The sequence below is a fragment of the Falco punctatus genome, assembly GCF_963210335.1.
Source record: "Falco punctatus genome assembly, chromosome: 2".
NCBI classification, from domain to species: domain Eukaryota; kingdom Metazoa; phylum Chordata; class Aves; order Falconiformes; family Falconidae; genus Falco; species Falco punctatus.
Window position 1 is genome coordinate 121,061,353 of NC_137581.1, and position 18,595 is coordinate 121,079,947.

The window sequence follows — 18,595 nt, forward strand, 5'->3', positions numbered from 1 at the left end:
GTCACACACCTACAGATGTTGCAATGTCTGCTCCAACGTGGCTTAGTTCACGTAAAGAAAAATTCTATTTATTCTATAAAGAAAAACTCTTGCTTTTGACACACTTTCTTACTGGATATCAGATGGGTCTTGGACCAGCTCTGATCCCAGCTCTCATATCATACTTCTTTTTGTCAGGAAAAATGTTGTTCAATCTCTAACAGTCCATCAAAAAGACTTGACTAATCTGGTGGAGATGAAGGCATACATAGCTAGAATTTGCTTGTTTGCCATCAGATGGCTTTTGCTGGTACAAGAGGTGTGGCTCGGAAGGCAAGGCTTGTGCTGCTCTGCAGTAAGCAAGCTGTGTGCCATATGCCGACTTGGAGAATCGAGGCCTGCCATGGTGCGGTTGCATGTACATGGGTGTATATATACGCATTTATGCAGTAATATATAATACATATACTCAGTTTTCATTTGATTCTTAAAGCAAATACTTCCCAGATTTTCAGAAGGAGCATATGAACGGATTTATGCCAACCATAACATAATTAATTTAAATATTCTTTTTTTTCTCCAAATTGTGATCATGTTAAATGAAAGTACTTTACATAGGAAGATTACTAACCTAACTAATTTATTTGGATATTAAATAGGCTTAAAAAGTGTGGGATTATGTTATCCCTCCATATCTTTTCTAATCTTGGCAGAAATAGAAAAGGAGAAGGTAATTCTAGTCCAAAGGTAATTTTTGTTTGCAGTATATTTCTTTGTATAAACGCTCCTTCATATAAATTAACTCAGCTTATGTTCCTTATTGCGTAGCCCCGTATTTCGGGGGAAGCATAACTCTGTGTTATGCAGACTATCCTCATTCACCCCATTCACACAGCAGTTCTACACTTTGGGTCATGTGTGTCTACAATTCTTATACTGCCAAAACTTGCCTTGTCTGTGCCCTATGACTGGCAGTATTCACACTTGCACTAGATGATTTTTGAAAAATCCAAGAGGGGAGAAACGCAAGGAAAAGAAACTGTTGATTTCCCAGATGCCTCGTACTTCTGGCTGTGAGATTGTGCCGGTTTGGCAGCAGTGCTTTAATCTGTGCTATTCCTAGGAGCATTTGCAGCTGGCATATGATATACTTTGTAAGATACCCACATAGTTGCTGGGCACATTTTTTTACTTTATAAATAACTGAAATAATGCAGCCGTTCTGGAGTACAGGTGAAACTGTTTTGACACCTGCCGTCCTGAAAGCAGGATTTTGTGCAAATTGCTTTAGATGATGCTGCACTGCATGCTTAAGTGTGAAGGAACAAAACTAAAAGAACAGAAGGTGTGAAAAATGTGGAGTGGTAGTAAGAACAAAGATATTTTCAAGAGGTTTAAAAAAGTATGTGTAAAGCACACCCTTATCTAGTCTGTGGTCCTTTAAAAAAGAAACAAAAAAACTACCAACCAAAACCAACAACAAACCCCACCAAAAAGCATGATGTGCAGAATACACTGTAAACTTTCAGCTTCTGTTGAAAGCTGCTGGTGAGTACCTTTCACCTTATGACTACCTTGCAAATACCTTGATTGTGTACATTTTTTTATGGAGCCTTAGGTGATTTCACATTAACTAATAGTATATATATGCTCATATAGCAAGAAATGATGTCAGGTCTTGTTATACACGTAATTCATAAATGTACTGTGATTAGAAGAGGAGGAAAAATATATTTCATTCAGCAAAACAAGTAGATAGACTGCTATGTGTATCGGCTAGAGGAATGAAAAAGTGACAATCAATATGCAGAATACATTCGATATTGCTCTGTGGCTGCCAGGTTCCTGCTGGCAAGAGAGGTTCTCTGAACTCCATGATTCCCCAGCCTTTGGCTGTTAGTTGTAGCGATCTTGGAATCCTTATTTCTAAAAGAGAGAAAAGAGAAAGCAAACAAGGGGAATGTAGGTAATAGTGAAGAGGTAACTTCCCGCTGGTGCGTGACACACAAGTCAGGGCTGTGTTTGCTGCTTAACGCTGGTGATGAAGCACAGCTCAGTAGTACCTGCCACCACGAAGAGCTGCAGGAGCTAGTCCATATGAATTATTAGTTCAGTGGATATTTTGAAATAGGTCGGATAATATTCCTTGAAGGGTGGAGGAAACCTAAAATACTGATGGTCATACTCATCTGTTTAACTGCCACATATCCAGTTAAGGCGCGGTAGGCTGAGATAATTGTTGTGACCTTTCTGTTCATCAGAGTGCTTAAAGCAAGCTGCCCACCGGCTTGCATGACTGTCATTGTTCTGTTGGGCAGTTGATTTGGGGTCATTTTTTAAATTTGTCAAAATCCTGAAACTTGACGTTTTACAGTTCCTGGAGAATTCAGGAAATTTGGGTTTTACGAAGAGACCCTGATGGAAGCTGGAGGTAGGTAGACCTTCATGTTTCCAATACAAGTAGAATCTCCTCCCTGAGTCCATAGCAAAATGCAGCTTGGAAGCGTGATGCTGCGATGTTCCCATCATAAAATTCTGTCTGTATCCCACGTTTCCAGTGTGGGCATGTAATAGGGCAAATCCATCCTTTATGGCAGATTATATGTCCCAATCTCTATTTCTCCAAACTTCAATCAAATTTCAGAAAATAAAGTTTTAATGAGTTGTCATTCCTTGTAGATCTGATGAGAATCTACAACAACAAGGCATGTTGAGAAAATCTGTCATGAGAAATGAAAAATGAAGACAGCTCATGTAATTTAAGTCATTGAGCAGATACCTATACCTCCTGAGGGCTCGTATATAAATAAATAGATACTCAGCTGTATCTGCTGAGGCTCAATGTGTATAACAAAGCCTGTCTGAACAGTGCTGGGGAAGTGAGGTGTGACAACATGTATTAGGTCAGGAATGCTTTCCAAAGGAAGCAGGTCTACGTGGGTTTTGGTTGCTGGTGAGAGGGATATTTGTGCTATTGCGCATCTCTTCGTGGGGCTGAGGGCCAGGAGTTAAAGGCAAGGAGTTTGTAGCACGCTTTGTCTGAGAACCAAAAGGCAGACAGTTTCCCCAGGAATCTCCAAAACTGGAACAGGAGATGTTCACCTACCAAAAGACAACTCAAAAAGCTCCTGGGACAAGGTACAAAACCTGCAGTTGTGTTGGCTCAGCAGTACCTTTGTTCAGTATTGACTTTTCAGCCCATCAGTAGCTCTACCTGTTTCAGTGTGTTTGGAGCACAGCCTTAACTACTCAAGTGACAGACCAGGATAAAAGGGGCAGAAGGCAAAGATATGCCTTAATGAGTAGCATAATGAAAAACCTCCTTGGCATGCTGAAATGTGCACGTAGCAATGTGAAGTATGTGACTTTGCCTGAACTCTGAGCTGCATTCAAAGGTGAGATGTAGCACCCCAATGATGCAAGTAATTTGTAACCACTTACTCCCAGTGCTGTCGTTTCTGACCACTTCGTGAAGTAGATGAATGTCTTCCTAAGGTTCCTGAGGCAGAAAGACCTTTTCTGCTGTGTCACTTCTTCCTGTTCAAGGGTCTTCCTTGCTAACCATTGTCTTTCTCTGTTTAATCCAATGTTCCAGCATCTTTTTGATTGCTGACTTAGATACCTTAACATTTTTTTCTTTGCATAGAACGTCTCCAGTTTCTTCTAAATCTTTAAAAAGCAGATCTCATCTGACCTTTCACACCCGCCATTCCCCTTTACAGATGCAACACCAATTTATTCTGTTGCCTTCCTCTGAGCTATTCTGCTGGATTTCCTTCACCCCCTTTCTTATCCCCATGCTTACTATTGTCCTATTGACTTTGGCTCTTTCTTTTTGCATTGCAAGTTTTAGCCTCCTATAACTTAGAGGAAAAAAACTCCAAACCTTCATCAGATACATGCAAATAGATTAATTAGTTCCAGTTGCTTCTCCGAGTCTTGTCTCAGCTCCCTTTCATCTATTAAGCTCTGTCTGTGTTAATTCTCTCTGGTCACTCTCCTCCAGTTCCAGCCTAAATCTTCCTTTTCGGTCTCGCTGACACCTGGCACAGCACAGAAACTAACAGCTGTGAAGCCTGTGCTCATCTCTTCCCAGGCAGAGCTCAGAAAGGATGCTTCATCCTCATCATCCTTGTCTGATCAGCTCCTTTACTTGGCAAATCTGTAGTTCTTGCTTGTTTTCCTTATTTTGCACCTCATTTCTAGATAGCGCTGCCTAACACACATGGAAGAATCACTTCTACACTGAGAGTTCACCTCTGCTGTGGAGCCAATTCCTCTGAGACAGACTGGACCCTTAGCTTGTTTCTGACACCTTTCCATGGATCTCTAGCCTACATTTCAAGTTTAACATGGTTAAAACAATTTCTGTTCCACTAAGCTTTCCCTGCTCTCTCTGTCCTTACTCACTGTAGACCATGTTTCCACTTTCTTTGCCAGGGCTGTGCCTCAGAGCACTGCTCTCCGTCCCAGCCTTTCCCTCCAGCTTCAGTCTGGGACATTGGCACCCATTTCCTTGGATTACCCCCAGTGCTTTGGCCTTGCCTCAGGGAGTGTGGTTCTGCCACACACTGCGGTGAGGAATCGGGACAAGCAAGGAGAGAATCGTTTCTTGGTGTGACATTGCTGTTGGCAATGACGTGTACTGGTAGGTTAAAACAAACGTGCTCGGTACAGTCCTATGCAGATGGGATTAAACTAATATGAGATTATTTAAGATTTCCTTGACATTTCCTCCACCTTTTTCTCCTACCTGAAATTATCTCCAAGATGTTTTGTCTTCTGTGCATAACGATAGCCTGTTAGGATCAGACAAGAGTATCCTATAAAATTGATTTTCTGCAAGTTCCTTGAAGCTCATCCCTGCGGTCTGTCTGGCATGTGCTTTGTGGTCTTGTGGTAGCCTGCATTGAATGTTATGGACTCTTGGTCATTCGTGATAATTTTGCATTATCTAAAATGGTGGTATGTGTTGAAAAAGGGAAGCGCTAGAGCAACTGACACAAAACTCATCTCCCAGCTTTAGAAGAATTGGTATAATACTGTTATGAAGGTCTTGCTTCAAGAGAATTTTATACAAAGCATCTGCCAGAGGTAGCTTCACTGTGTAAAAGCCATCTCCTTGAGCTTTGGCGTGGTGCTGCTGCTGCTGTGGAACTGTTTATAGAACATTTCAAGTATTCAAAGGGTAGAGATGTTAATTAATCCTTGCATGTCCTTGTGCGGTGTGTATGTTTATGACTACATCCTGTTAATGAGGGAATGGAGCCAGAGAGTCAAGGTGGTTTGGCAAAGACTATTGTATACTAAATAAGAAGCTTGCAAATTAGGCATTTGAGAGAGAGGAAGGTAATCATGTTACAAACTTGGCGGACTATGCCAGCTTAGCAATAGGGGGATGCTTCATTTTTACATTCTCAGTAGAAAAAAACCAAAGCAACAAAACTAACATTTAACACTATAAAAAACAAGTCTGCTATTTCAGTCTGTAGGACTGATCCAAAATGTGTGAATCCGCTTTTCAGCTCTCTGCAGACTGCAAGAGACTGAAGACTGGGGTTTGAGATCATACTTCCCTTTTGAATTTACTGTAAACCCGAAGATTTAATCTGTTACACAAAGCTGCAAGATGATAGTCATCTTTGTGCAAGCTTTGCATTGGCATATGAGTTTTAATGGATGACTGATAATTCTTTTATCAACTCATTTGTAATTTACAGTTCATGCATTTTTGTTGATGATTTTGCGATAGCTGCACAGCATTGTATAGCAACCAAAGGTCAGGGTGACAATATTTATCATAATTTGTCAGTGCTGCTGTTGAATCCAGTTGGAGATTTTGTCAGAGAAAGCATGGTGAAAAGTCAGGTCATTTAAACAGTAATCCTGTAAAGTTATTTTATTTCTCAAAACGTGATTTGCAATGAAGAGAGAATATTCTGTCCTGAACTAGGTGAATTAAGAAATAATCCAGCCACCCTACACAGAGGCAGTCATTCAATGGCAGTCATACAGTATTAGGCTTCTCTAGTTTACTGCAAAATTGGATGATAATTTAGTAATTTGTTGCCTTTTTTTAAACTGTAGATGTGGAGATGGTGCGTCACGTTTGTTATTCTAGGCCTTGGCCATTAAAATAATAATTTGGCATTTCAGATTTGGTTCTTGTAAGTTGTTCTTACAATTTATTGAATGGCAGACTGGGAAATAACAAGACATACTGGTTAAGTCCTGGGACCCCGGCTTGGGAAGGCTGGGCACCAGCAGCTTCTGGGCTGCCCTGCAGCAGAGCTTTGGCTGAGGGTCTCTGCCCTGTCCCTCGATGGAGCCATCAGGGCATCTGCTGTCAGTGCCTTTGGAGGACCAGTGAGGAAAGCTACTGGGTGCAGACTACCTGCTGGTATTAAAAAGGTGTGTAGGGACCCTAATAACCACATTGTTTTTAATAGCACCTACAAACTGCCCTGACTGACTGAATATGGAAGAAGGTGTCTTTTTCTAATGAACAAACATGTTTTACTATATGGGCTACTACTTAACTTTCCAAAAGCTTGTAGAGGGGGAATCAGTCTCTCTGTACCTTGCAGATCCCAGCACACCAAAGCTGAGTACAAGCACTGTATAGAGCAGTGCAATGACCCCTTAAAAAAAAAGCATACCTGAAGTCCAGTAGTTTTAGTGGCCCTGCGTTAGATTTTTTTGCTGTAGACCACCTAGTTTTGCTAGCTTCTTTGTCACTTAAAACGGGTCTCACTGTGTCTTAGTTTTTCATAATGTGTCTCCAAATACTCCATTTAATGGACTTGCATAATAAAGGTTGGCCAAAGGAGAGGCTGAAAAGCAAACTGACTGAAATTTATATATTGGCATGCCATCCTCAGGCTGATATCCGGGCGGCCTGCTGTTCTACCTGCAATCACACTGTCCTCAGATGTGCTGGAAAGAAGAGAAGGGTGGTCTTTGATGTGGCTCCAAATCAATAAAGACTGAATTTATATACTTCCTTAGAAATGCAGGTGAAGAGATTGAGAAGGCTAACCTGCTCAAAAAGTCTCTTTTGCCTTGTCACCCCTCCTTCACAAAATGAACCATAGGATAGCTTGGAGTGGCAGTCCCTAGGACACTAAATACAAATGGGTGTTCTGCAGAGAAATTTTCAGAGTTGTTGCAATTTAACTTCAAAGTAGAGATTCGAGTTGATCCATTTTGGATTGAGTTTTTACTGGAAAATACATCTACATTGATTACGCAAAGAAAGGCGACCCAACAAACCACCAAAAAAAAAATCCTTTTTTCCCCCAAACCAGAGAGAGGCAGAGAAGTTGTGGCTGGACGATAATCCTCTGTAAGTATTTTATGTTCTGTTTACATTGGTACAGCAGCAGGGTACAGCATTATTTCTCAGCATCTGTCATGCTGCAAACTGCTCAGGATCTCCTCCACTTTTTCTGGGATTCCTCACAAACTCACGCAATGCCTCTGTAGAACCAGTGGCACTAATACCATGAGAATTTTGATGAGAAATTATGAACTATGTAACCCTGTCTTGCTCTTTATATACCAAAAAAAATGCAAAAAATGTTGTCCCTGTCACTTGTATAACTATAAAGAAAGTCATTGGGCTAATCCTACTATGTTACCTTAAGCTGTAACTATACTTTCAAAAAGGTGGTTTTAAATCTATAGACAAGTGCCAGACAATACTGTATTTCTTAAGGCTGCTTGCTTACAAGGATCTTACTGCTAATGTCCTCTAAGGTGATACAACATTGTCCTGCAGAGTAATGTGGGGAAAGGCAGAAAAGCAGAGCATCTGCTGACAAACTGGGTGCTCTTCACAGCATCTGTTGTTGAGTTTCAGTTGTATTTTGGAAACGCAGGATAAATTTTCTTTTCAGCAGGGACTTTGTTAATAGATTCTGGACTTAGCAAATGAACACAGAACAAAGATAAGGGTGTTATTTTGGCACGTGGGAGGAAAAAAAGTGGTATGAACTGCATTTCAATCCCTTTCACCTTGTGATACTCAAATATACTTAGGGTTTGTTTGTTTTCCAGAAACTGTCCTATACGAAGGAAGCAATGGACAGGTGAGTGTCTGTGTTGGCCTTGTGTTTTGCTCTCTGGAGATAACAGCAGAGCTGAGTTGTGACATTTTGTAACCTTTTCTCTCTTTTTCTTGCCAGCTCCTGCACTGATTGGTCATGTGGGTAAGTAATTCTCCGTTTTTAAAGGCTCCCCATCGGTCCTTTCTCCCGTTCTTGCTGCTGCTGGAGTTGATTTGGGCACTGAAGATGAACAAAATTTGCCTTTGTGCAAAATGGCATATTGAAAAGTGTAGTGGAGAAATTCTGTCATTCTTGCATGTGAACCTCTGTCTTGGCACACTTGAAATATCTCAGCCAATGTGGGGCTTGTACTTTTGCTTAAGTATGTCATCACCTTGCTGGCTGTCGGGCACAGACGCAGCCTATTTACCTGAAGAGGTTTAGTGGGCGAAATCTATTTTGGGAAAGAGATGTGTCCATAGTTACTTGTGTTGCTTGCAGGATAACCAGAGCACTCTTTCCCAAAGGCTTTAAGGTAATCCTGGTCGTCATTGCAAAAAAGTGGAATGTTTTTGAAATGCTTTTTAAAAAAAAAACTTGAGAGATGTGCTCTAGAAAGAGTTAGAAGGGAATTGGCTGCTTGTGCTCCTCACACTTTAACAAGGCAATAAAAATGAAAATTAGTCTGAACTGTGGCTTCTTTTTACCAAAGTAAACCTGAACTGAACTCGTTATTTTCATGTCTTTTTTTGAACTGAAAGGAAAACCAAGTCAAATTATTATTACTCCATTTCTACTCAGAACTTACTTAAAGTTCTAAAGTAAGTTTAAGTAAGAACTTACTAAAACTAAGCTATTATTTTTAGGCCAGTTCAAACCTGACCAACCTAGTACTGAACTCACCTGAAAAATGGGCAGGCTGAATTCCCTGCTTTACAGGCCACATAAGGCTATGAGAAAGATGTGTAATTCATTTACTGGGAAGAGTAATCACTTAACAGACTTTAAAAAAAAAAAAAAAAAACACAACAAAACAGCCCAACTTCCCAAATTGGGTGTCCTCATAATGATTTCATTACCACAGCATTATATATTAAAATTAATAACATGAGATGATAAGGGAAAAAGTAATTCCTAAGAGACTGGTTTCTCTGTCCTGTTGAGCTGAACACCCCTCTGCAGGCACACTGCCCGAAGCCTCCAGCTCGGCTGGAGCGTACATCTGTTCAGAACTTTCTCTGCTGAGAATGAAATGTCGACCAAACTTCTACATGCTTTTCTCTTCAAAGAGAAAATACATTAAAAAAAAAATAAATCTTGCCGTTTTAAACTTTTTGGGTCTGATTAATTCTCATTAGCATCAGCCATTCTCTAGACTGGCTCTTTACATGAATGGAACCACATCTTGTTTATCAGAAAATGTGAATTCAGTGATACAGTTATCTCAGTTTGAATATTGAAGACTAAAAAAATTTATCTTTCTGAAGAAGTTTGAAAACCTACTGTATCCCTCTGTGTGATCATTTAGGAAATCTAGTAATTGTAGAGACATATGAAAGGAATTAGAGCCAGCACTAACAAATCTAGAGTCACTGCACTGAAGGTGGGTTGAGGTGATTAATGTTGTACTTGTGCAAAAGCCATCGTATCAAGTGCTTTGTGACAGGCTTTAAAGGGGCTCCAGGCAGATAACTGGCAAACTTCACCCAGCTTGGTTTGCTGTGGGGCTGCGTTGCATCTCTGTCAAAAACACACTGCTTCTATCCCAGTATGTATTACTTCGGATTGTTCATAGCTTTAGGATGGGATCTTTGTTTTCACTGTCAGTTTAAGGTTTGGGTTTACTATATCTTTTCCTCTAAAAGTTGTTGTTTATCTTGTGCTTGGATGTGATAGTGTTTTGTAGCATAGAATGTGGTGCAGGGCTGAAGCAGTGAGGCAGAAACAGCTAGATTTGCTCTGGATAATGCAACATCAGGAAGAAATTAATGGAAATTATTTTGGCAATATTAAAAACCTCAAAGTTACTCTAAGAGCATTCTGGACATCTCGGAGCATTCATGGTTTAAGATGTGAAGCTTGTAAGCCATAGTCATATGAAAACAAAGCCACGATTGGCTGTCATGGGTAGAAGATGTCTAACTTGTGTTCCATCAAGAGGAGTGAGCCATGTCGGTGCTGCTGGCAACCAACATTGTCATTTACTGCAAACTATACAGGGCCTCTCGGTGCACACTGGAATAAAATTAAGACCTTTTTAAAATGTTCAAAAGAGGTCAGAGTAAGTGTCCAAGCCAGGGTGGCCCGTGGTCCCTGAGGCAAGGCGTGGGAAGCCCAGTGCGGCGTCCCTCCTGTGCCTGGGGATGCCAGCATGGCTCTGCCATGGCCTGGGCAGCGCTGCCTGCGTGTGTGGAGGGGCTGGGCCAGCGCTGTGATGTGACCTGGCACGCTTGCCACCATGTCAGAGCTGGGGGCTGTCCTGGTTTCACGTCTCAAGGGATGGCGGGGCTAGCCTGAAGCACCAGCTCTGGGTGTCTAGATGAGAGGTTCGAGTGAGGCGTCCCTCTTGGCAGGGAAGGACAGGCGCCCCAGAGGATGCCCCAGAGCAGGGCTTCGGTGGGGTGCTCTGGCCTGCCCTCTGGCCTGCCCTCTGGCCTGCCCTCTGGCCTGCCCTCTGGCCTGCCCTCTGGCCTGCCCTCTGGCCTGCCCTCTGGCCAGCTCCGCTTTCTCTGATGAATGTGCAGAAGCAGTCATTTCAGTCTGGGGGCCTGGCACTAGGCGTGTTTCTCAGTCTGTTTTCCCACTGGTAAGAACATAGGAAATTTTGCACTGGGTTATTTTCTAGAGCAGAGCCCAAGCACAAGAAACTGAAAGAGTATTTTCTTTTTATGATCTTTGACCAAGCTTTTTCTGCTGTGAAACAATCATTTCTCTGTAACGATTTCTTGATTTGGGGCTGATCTGGAAGGAAAGACAAGGCCTTGATATCTGTTCTCACTTTAACTACACTACTTTTCTAGATTAAAGCAAAACTGTGCTGAAAGCTATGAACAACTGTAGAACTGAAGCTGTGACTTAAATGATTTAACACATCTCACGTGATCCTGCCTAGATGTCAGTACTGTGTATCTAGCTGGAAAAAGCTTGTCTCAGCTAGTCAAAGGCTAGGGCAGTTTTAGTGTAGCTTGCAGAAAGGTGGCTTGTACTTGTGTAACTTCCCAGAATAACTCCCAATCCGGCATTACTGACAGTTGTGTAACAGCAGGGTGGAATTTTGCTCCCGTAAGGCTGGTGCATGTATGCACATAGGTTAAGTGCCCAGCTAGCCTGGCCCTTTAAGGAGCCGAGGGATTAAACTGAATACCACCGGGGAGAAAACCTCAAAGGAAAAGTAACGCATAGGACATAATCCAGATGTTCAGAGAGCAGCCCAGTGGCATTTTAGAGTTTTGTCCCAACGGGAAGTGTGGAAGTATTGCATCAGTTAAAGACTTGCAATGATTGCTTTGTTCAGCAGACTGTTGGGACTTTGCATAGTGAATTTTGTTTTCGTAAAATTGGAGTATGTCGTGTGACAACAGGACAGTTGTTCTGTCTAATTCCTGGGGTGTCAAAAGCCAGATCTTGAGAATCAACTGAAGGCAAAGGAGGCACACAAAATTCCTGCAGTAGCAAACTCAGTGCTTTTACATCATAGACTTGCTTGAGTGCTGTATGCACAATAACATACTGGAGGAAAGATGAGGAGGATGGGATACTTGAAAAGGATGAATAATAATGCACTGCTTTGTCATTTCTTCAGAAGTGACATTCATGTTAAACAAAATAGAAGCATGTGTCCTTTCTGACGTACTCGCTGATTCTAGAGTCACTGAAATTAGTCACAGTAAATCACATCCAGACTTCCTTTGTTCTGTCTGTGTTCTCTGCTTTGAAATATATTGGCAATTTTAGGATCTGTGTTTCATCAGTGGTGGCAGCAATGGTTGGTGATATGGGCTCAAATTCCGTATCAGTTATCTAAATGTGCTTAATGAAAGAAGGAGTTTGCCTGCCAAGCTGGGATCATTTCAGCAGGTCTGAGTGCAGTGGAGACATACCTGGGCTTCTTTACTGTCTGCATGTGAACTTGGCAATGGTATTGCTCCTTTCAGAAATTTTTGAGCATCTGCACAGCTTTACCCCAATGTGAAGACTTCCATGCTGCTCCTCTGCAGTTGTGTATTTTCTTCTGTGCTCCCTACTGTGAGGTAGCAAATATAAGATTTGTCCTGCTTTAAAACTTAAAGAAGTCAAAATTCAAGAATTACCTAAATGAAAATGAAGGTAAAAGCAAGTACAATTTAAAAGGAAAAGGATCTACATACCAGGCTCAGTCTTTCATTCTTGCATAAAAATACCTCTGAAATCACATACTTGCTTAGTTCAAGGACATGTGATTAAAATATTGAAAAAGGAGAAAATTGGACTGTGAAAGGATTTTCCCTTCTTTGTGCAATATGAACACTGAAATAATAATGTTTAAGATAAATAAATGTTTGACATAGCAAATTAGTCTTTAGGGCATTCAAATTGATAAACTATGTCAATCATTGATAGACTGATGGACGTCTGGAACGTGTAGTTCAAATCTGAAGATGTTACCTGCTTCAGCCACAGAGCTGGGTTTGTGTTAAATGCTGAGGAGTGATGTAGGGGAAAATGTGACTAACACCTTTAAAAAATGTCATGGGCAGGTGCAGTGGTCTCACCAATGCCTCACTTGACAGATCCAGAGTGTTATTTCTCCTTAGCAGCACAGTATGGCTGCACAGAAAGAACTTGTTTAGGCTCTGCAGTTGCCCATGGGCCAGTGGGACCCTGTGTGTGCCTTGGTGGGTTTTCCTGATGTGACTGACATTGCACAGAAGTACACACCGTGGGGTCTGAAAAGGGGGAGTATCAGCCTTATTTGTGAGCCATGCTTGCTGTGTTAATACGTATAGGCTATCCATAGGCACCGTTTGCTTCAGATCAACTTCTGAGGCCCTTATGGGTCTTGCCTTATGCCAGCCTAGATCCCGGCGTCTAACAGCTGCATGATCTGAAACCGGTTGTTTCTGCCAAGGAAACATAGTGCAGTGTTGCTTGTTCTGCTGCTTAGATGTCTGCTTGTATACATTCCTTCCTGCCTCTCCATACATATGTGTATGTTTTTATATTTTGCTTGCTGCTCAGCCAAGGTGGTCCAGGGCATCACTCATGCAGGTAGGACAACAGCAATTACGTTTCATGTGTATGTGTTGCAAATTCACAGTAAGCTCTTGCTGGAATATAGTCCCTCCACCTGGAGGGCCTTGCTTGTGTAGCTATAGTCAAAAATAAAGCCTGGGCCCTGGATTAATCCTGGGGGGTGGGGGAGCAAACAAATATTGTATTTTAAATGGTGTGACTGAAGGGGGATTTGGATCTGTGTTTACCTTGAAGAGTAGTGTGATCAGGCAAATCAGTATATGTGCTGTTGTGTGCATTTTGAGTGACTTCCTTAGAGATACCTGGTAGTATTGCTGCTTTTTTAGGAGGTGAATAAAGTGGGCATTTGAAAAATCATAATGTTAAGGGGAAGTAAAAGGCAAAAAGAAATGGATGCAAAAAGAAAGCAAACCTTGTCGTTCTGGTAAAGCAATGAAAAAAACAATGTTGTGCATAAAGTAAGGCTGATTATAGCAGTTTCTTAAAACATTATTTTTATCCTCCTGAGAAAAACTGGTAACTGTTAGTTTGACCAAATTTGATACTTGACTGGTCTTACTAGGTTAGATTTATCAGGGATTTACTAGGTCTTACTTAAGCCCTTGGCTTTTAATTTTCAGGCAGCTGTGAACTGGAATTCTGTCAGAAAATTGGTTAGGTCTCGGGGGCTTGTGTTTAGAAGCCCCTCAGTACCAGTAAGAATACATTACCAAGCTTCGACAAAGATGGTGGCCTCTTACGGCTCGAGGTGATGGGTTTGCTGTGCTGTAAGGGCAGCAGCGTTACCCTCATGTCGCTTTTCAGTGCTCTGGCGGTTGCCCCGTGGCCCAGTTCAGTCTGTGGCTGCCGCCACGCAGCAGCTGACCCAGTGCATAAGCTGGCGTTGCCGAAGCGCCCCGTTGGAGAGCTGCTGCTCATTTGGGTCAGTGGCGGGGAGAGTCCCCTGGGACCCCTGAGACTTAGATAATTTAGTTTTGATGCACCTGTAACTAGCAGCCTGCTCGCTCCAGCTGCCCTGCTGCAGGGCATGGCTGGGCACCTCGGGGAAAGCCGGGGTGCGAAGGGGCAGAAACATGGTGCGGGGGGAGGGGGAGGGAACAGCCACAGTGCGGGGTGGTGGCATGCGGGAGGCCAAGGGCAGGGCGGCGGGCACGCATTCCCTGCAGGGCCCACACCGGGTACGGGAGCGGGGCGTGAAGCTGAGCCTGGCAGAGGGTGGAGGGTAGGTGGTGCTTTAATGTTTGTCTGTTTCTCGCTACCCAAACCTCTTTAAATATGCAACAGGTTAATTTAACTTTCCGCCAGCTGGGTCTGTTTTGCCGGTGGAGGTAACTGGCAAGCGATCCTCCTGTCTTTATCCTCTGAAGCATTTTCACCTTATTTTCTCCCCTGCCTCCTGGAGAAGGGTGGTGAGCGAGCGGCTGGGTGGGAGTTCTGGCCGTTAGCCCAGGCTTGCCCACCGCAGAGCCGGCCACTCAGCTGGTCAGGTAGGGCATCTCAAAAGGGCTCAGGTGGCCAAGGTGCAGCACAGGTCTGCAGGAGGTGGCGTCTGTGGTGACCTGGAGCAGCAGCCAGCGGGCAGCAGTGCTGGTGCTCTGTACTCTGCTTCTCGCTGTCCCCTTCTAAAGAAAAGAGGGCTGATAGAAGGCTCAGCTGGCGTTCACACAGGGGTCTGAGCACTTCAGCTGAACAGAACATTACAAATCCTGTAGCAGAATTGTTTCACTGCACATCGATTTGCTTTTGTTGATTTTTTTTATTCTGACCTCAGTCACACTAAACCGTTTGTAGTAAGTAAAATCGCAGATCGTCTCACCTCTCCTGAGGAGCAGAACCATATGTGCTTCTGAACATACCATTGTCAAACGGGATGCGCTACAATACTTTATTCACTGATGCTGTAATTCGGTGAGACTCTGGTATAGATGTAATCTTAATGCCTATTTGAATTGGTAAGAGGAATGCAGCTTTGGAGTTAAGTGAATTTAACTGGAAAATCATTAATCTGACCAATTTAGAATTAAGCAATGGTTTTTATTTCAGGTCTAAGATGATAAATAAGGAAGTGAAATTCCTCTGAAATATAACCGGCATCCTTAAGAAAATAGAAACCCATCTAATGTGTTTTTCTGTTGTTTGGGTTTTTTAGCAGAAAGAAGTGGATATTTTTTTGAATGAGTTACATGTGACTCCTTATATGTGGGATGGCAATGGCAGAGAGAATAAGTGAGGATATCTTGTCTAAATTATACTTGCTAGTAAAATTTGGCGTTCCAGTTTTGGAAATCACTCCAGGATTTACTGAGGTTGTCAAAGAATGAGTAGAGGGTTACCTTGCACTGTGCTGGCTGAACACAGGTAGCAGTGTCCACGAGATGGAAGCAGACACAAACAACTGTACATTTCAAAGCTTGCGTAGGCTTCATCAGCTTCAGTTGTTCAAGAAAATACATGAAGGTACTGTTTAAGCTCTTGGATAAGTATTTTCTGCTTTGTTCATCTGGAGGTTATTTTATTTTTTCTTAGTATTTTACAGCTGTTGTGTAGATCTTGCCCTGTCAGTTGAACATTCCCTGAACTCGCTATATTCTGGTGTGGTTAATCCATTATGTGCAGGACCAGCCTGTGCCTCCTGGGAAAAGATGGGGGGAAAGATTCTTGACTTAAATAGAAAATCAATCAGATTTTTCTTCAGGTCTGTTTATTGGTGAGTGTGACATGTCTTAGAGGCAGGGGGAGAAACAGTGTTTGAGACATTAACTCAGAGAAATGATCATATGTTTGATCACGTGCTCATGCCCTGGTATTGTTGGAGTGTAGCTTTGGAGCTGGTTGTCTGGCTGGTGCTGGGAGCCCTTGGGTTTTGGAGCGATACAGAGACTGGTTATACATCTGAAGGAGGCAAAATAACCTTCAACTTGGAGTGGAGTTTGGCTTGAGGACACATGGCAAGACCAGTAATCTGGTCTGTGAGTCAGAAATCAAACCTGGCAAGGCTAGGAGCTGTGGCTTGCGTCATACCAGTGCCCACATACGTTACAGTGAAGACCGTGCTGCGGTGCTTATTTTATGGCACGAGTATGACCACCAGTAACAAAGGAGTTCCTTTAGAAATGGGAGAAGTATCTCAGTGCGATGAACTTTGTTTTCTGAAGTTCCATTTCTCTCCAGCACTTAAACTTCCAATCTTTGCAGGTTGAGCTGTATATATTAAAAACATGACAAACCTGGAAAATCATTTCTTCATTTAGGGAAGACTTGTTTCTGTCAGAACATGTCTCCCAATCTTGGTAACTTGATGGTTGCTCAGGGTTTACAGTATTGGCCCCAAGGAGCTTGGGTTTGCTGTAGGAGCCATGTCAAAGCTGCTAAGTTTTTCTTCAGGCTGACAGTCTTCATCTGATTTTTATCTGAAATGTTTTTATTTTTCACATTTGGCCTAGAGTTGTTTTATGTGTGTATGAATACAATAATTGTATTTGGAAGCTGGTGCCTTTTGAAGATTTCCAAATAGGCAGAGTAAAAGTCATGACGAAAAGAACCCATCTTCTAGCAGTGATTTCGGTACAGTTGTGGTGTTTCAGTGCACTGGAGAGTATTTTAAAACCTGAGCATTTAATAGAATTTTACAGGTTATCTTTGTGTTCTATCCCTGGTCTTCACATCTGCTACTTTTACAGAACTGCTGGAAGGCAGAATGTATTTTTGGGTGGGACTCCCAAGTCAGTGGGAGTATATGGAGGTTAGCAGCCCAGAAGGGCACAGGATGTGCTGTGTGATGCAAGGGACCCAATATCTAAGTTGCAAAAGATAACTGAAATACTACAGAACTACATAATTTTTATGAAGGTTGTCAGCAAAGTAGTACCATGATGCAGTAATTCTGCAGACCTGCTTTTTGTGTGGCAGCAGAATCACAGGTAAATCAAAAACTAATAAAACTACCTAACTGTGTCCAATTTCAATTTCTGATTTTATTTTTATTTAGCAGTAGTGGGACTCCAACTCCAGCTTTGGATGCTGATGTTACCACATTGAGAGGTCAGTTTTCACCTAACTCTTGCTGATTCTGAATTGCTAGAAAATTGAGAAATTCAATACTGCTTGGGTTTCAGAAAGAGCTGTTAGTTTTTGCATCTCAGATAATGCTGTTTGTGATTTGGAGATCATGTTGTATGCTGATGTTATTTTGTTATTGTATGAGTCCTGAAAATCCTACTTGTGAAAGAAGTTCTGTGCACTTTTTAATGCACTTAACTTCATGTTCCCAAAACCACATCTGTTTAGATAGGTCATTAGCATTTTATTCTGATTAGTGTATTTGATACTTTCCCTCAGGCTCTTCAGGTGTTTCCCGTGTTGTTTCTGTCACGATGATGGGTATAGGAATCAAATTTTACTGTCAGTTTACGCCTGCTAAACTGCCTCTGTGTGTATCTACATGTCCACGGGTATGAACTCCCCCCCAAACAAAATAATACTGCTGTCTTTCAAACTCAGATGCAGCTGCCAATGTTCCTCCCCCTCATGAGATCTCCGTTGAGAGTCCTGCGGGTGGTACCATCCCTGAGATCGAAGATGCGGACACTACTGTGAGTGTGTGGGTTTTTTCATTCACTTCAGCATTCTGTTGCCTTTCCTAAATATTATTCATGGTCATGTGCATTTCCTAGTACTTAAAGGTGTTGTATAGCATAGTGTGTTGACACAAATTAAGGTTTCATAAAAACAGGAAAGGAGCTTTAGAAAGTTTTAAATAATTTCCAGGGTAGGCATTTTTCATTTGCAGAGGCTTTGCAGTGCCACATCCCTGACAGTGAGAGAGAACAGATCAGTTGAGCTACCAGGTAAGGATTTTGCCGGTGACATGGGGCTAGACAGGGAATGCCTAGGGCTCCTGACAGTTCCAAGAAGAATGCGCAGTGTTATTATTCCTGTGGAAACACAATACACCCCAAATCGGCTGTACTCTTGTTTCGAAGGTCTGCGTGGTACAGTTGTGCAGGACAGCAGAGAGGTGGCCTGGATAGCCTTGAACATTCCTTCTGGTTTTCTGCTCCTTTTCCTCTGCTGACACAGACGAACTTCTATCCATCACCTTACAGTCACCCTTACCTTGATATTTAAGCACAACTCCCGACACAGGGAAGCCTACATACATCAAGTACTTAAAACGTCTCTGTAGAAGTGAGCTGGCCTTCAGAAGTGCTGACCACTACACAGGTCCCAGGGGAGTATTTGCTTCCAGGAAACAGCTCCTCTGGATTAAAATTTAAGCCCAAACTCTAGAATTCAGTTGCAGTATTCATGGGCCTACATGAGTCAAGAACATTTTG

At 42.4% G+C, this 18,595-nt stretch overlaps 1 protein-coding gene and 1 long non-coding RNA gene across 6 annotated transcripts in view; one reads left to right on the forward strand and one right to left on the reverse strand.

Moving 5' to 3' along the window:
- Positions 1-18,595, forward strand: part of IMPG2 (interphotoreceptor matrix proteoglycan 2) — a 62,301-nt gene that overhangs the window by 18,971 nt on the left and 24,735 nt on the right. For 4 of the 5 annotated variants that reach the window (XR_013925912.1, XM_080374632.1, XM_080374630.1 and 1 more), the window contains exons 4-7: positions 8,038-8,069; positions 8,166-8,189; positions 17,248-17,300; positions 17,760-17,851. Coding sequence is in view for 4 of the 5 variants with exons in the window: in XM_080374632.1 (XP_080230758.1) it covers positions 8,038-8,069; positions 8,166-8,189; positions 17,248-17,300; positions 17,760-17,851 (201 nt within the window). In the remaining variant the exon portion in view is untranslated. The remainder of the gene's footprint in view (positions 1-8,037; positions 8,070-8,165; positions 8,190-17,247; positions 17,301-17,759; positions 17,852-18,595) is intronic. The other variant, XM_080374629.1, reaches the window with a different exon arrangement.
- LOC308058617 lies at positions 7,101-12,907 on the reverse strand. The gene is made up of 2 exons (XR_013925913.1): positions 10,731-12,907; positions 7,101-10,658 (listed from the first exon to the last, which is right to left on the reverse strand). It is a non-coding gene; the product is annotated as an uncharacterized lncRNA (long non-coding RNA).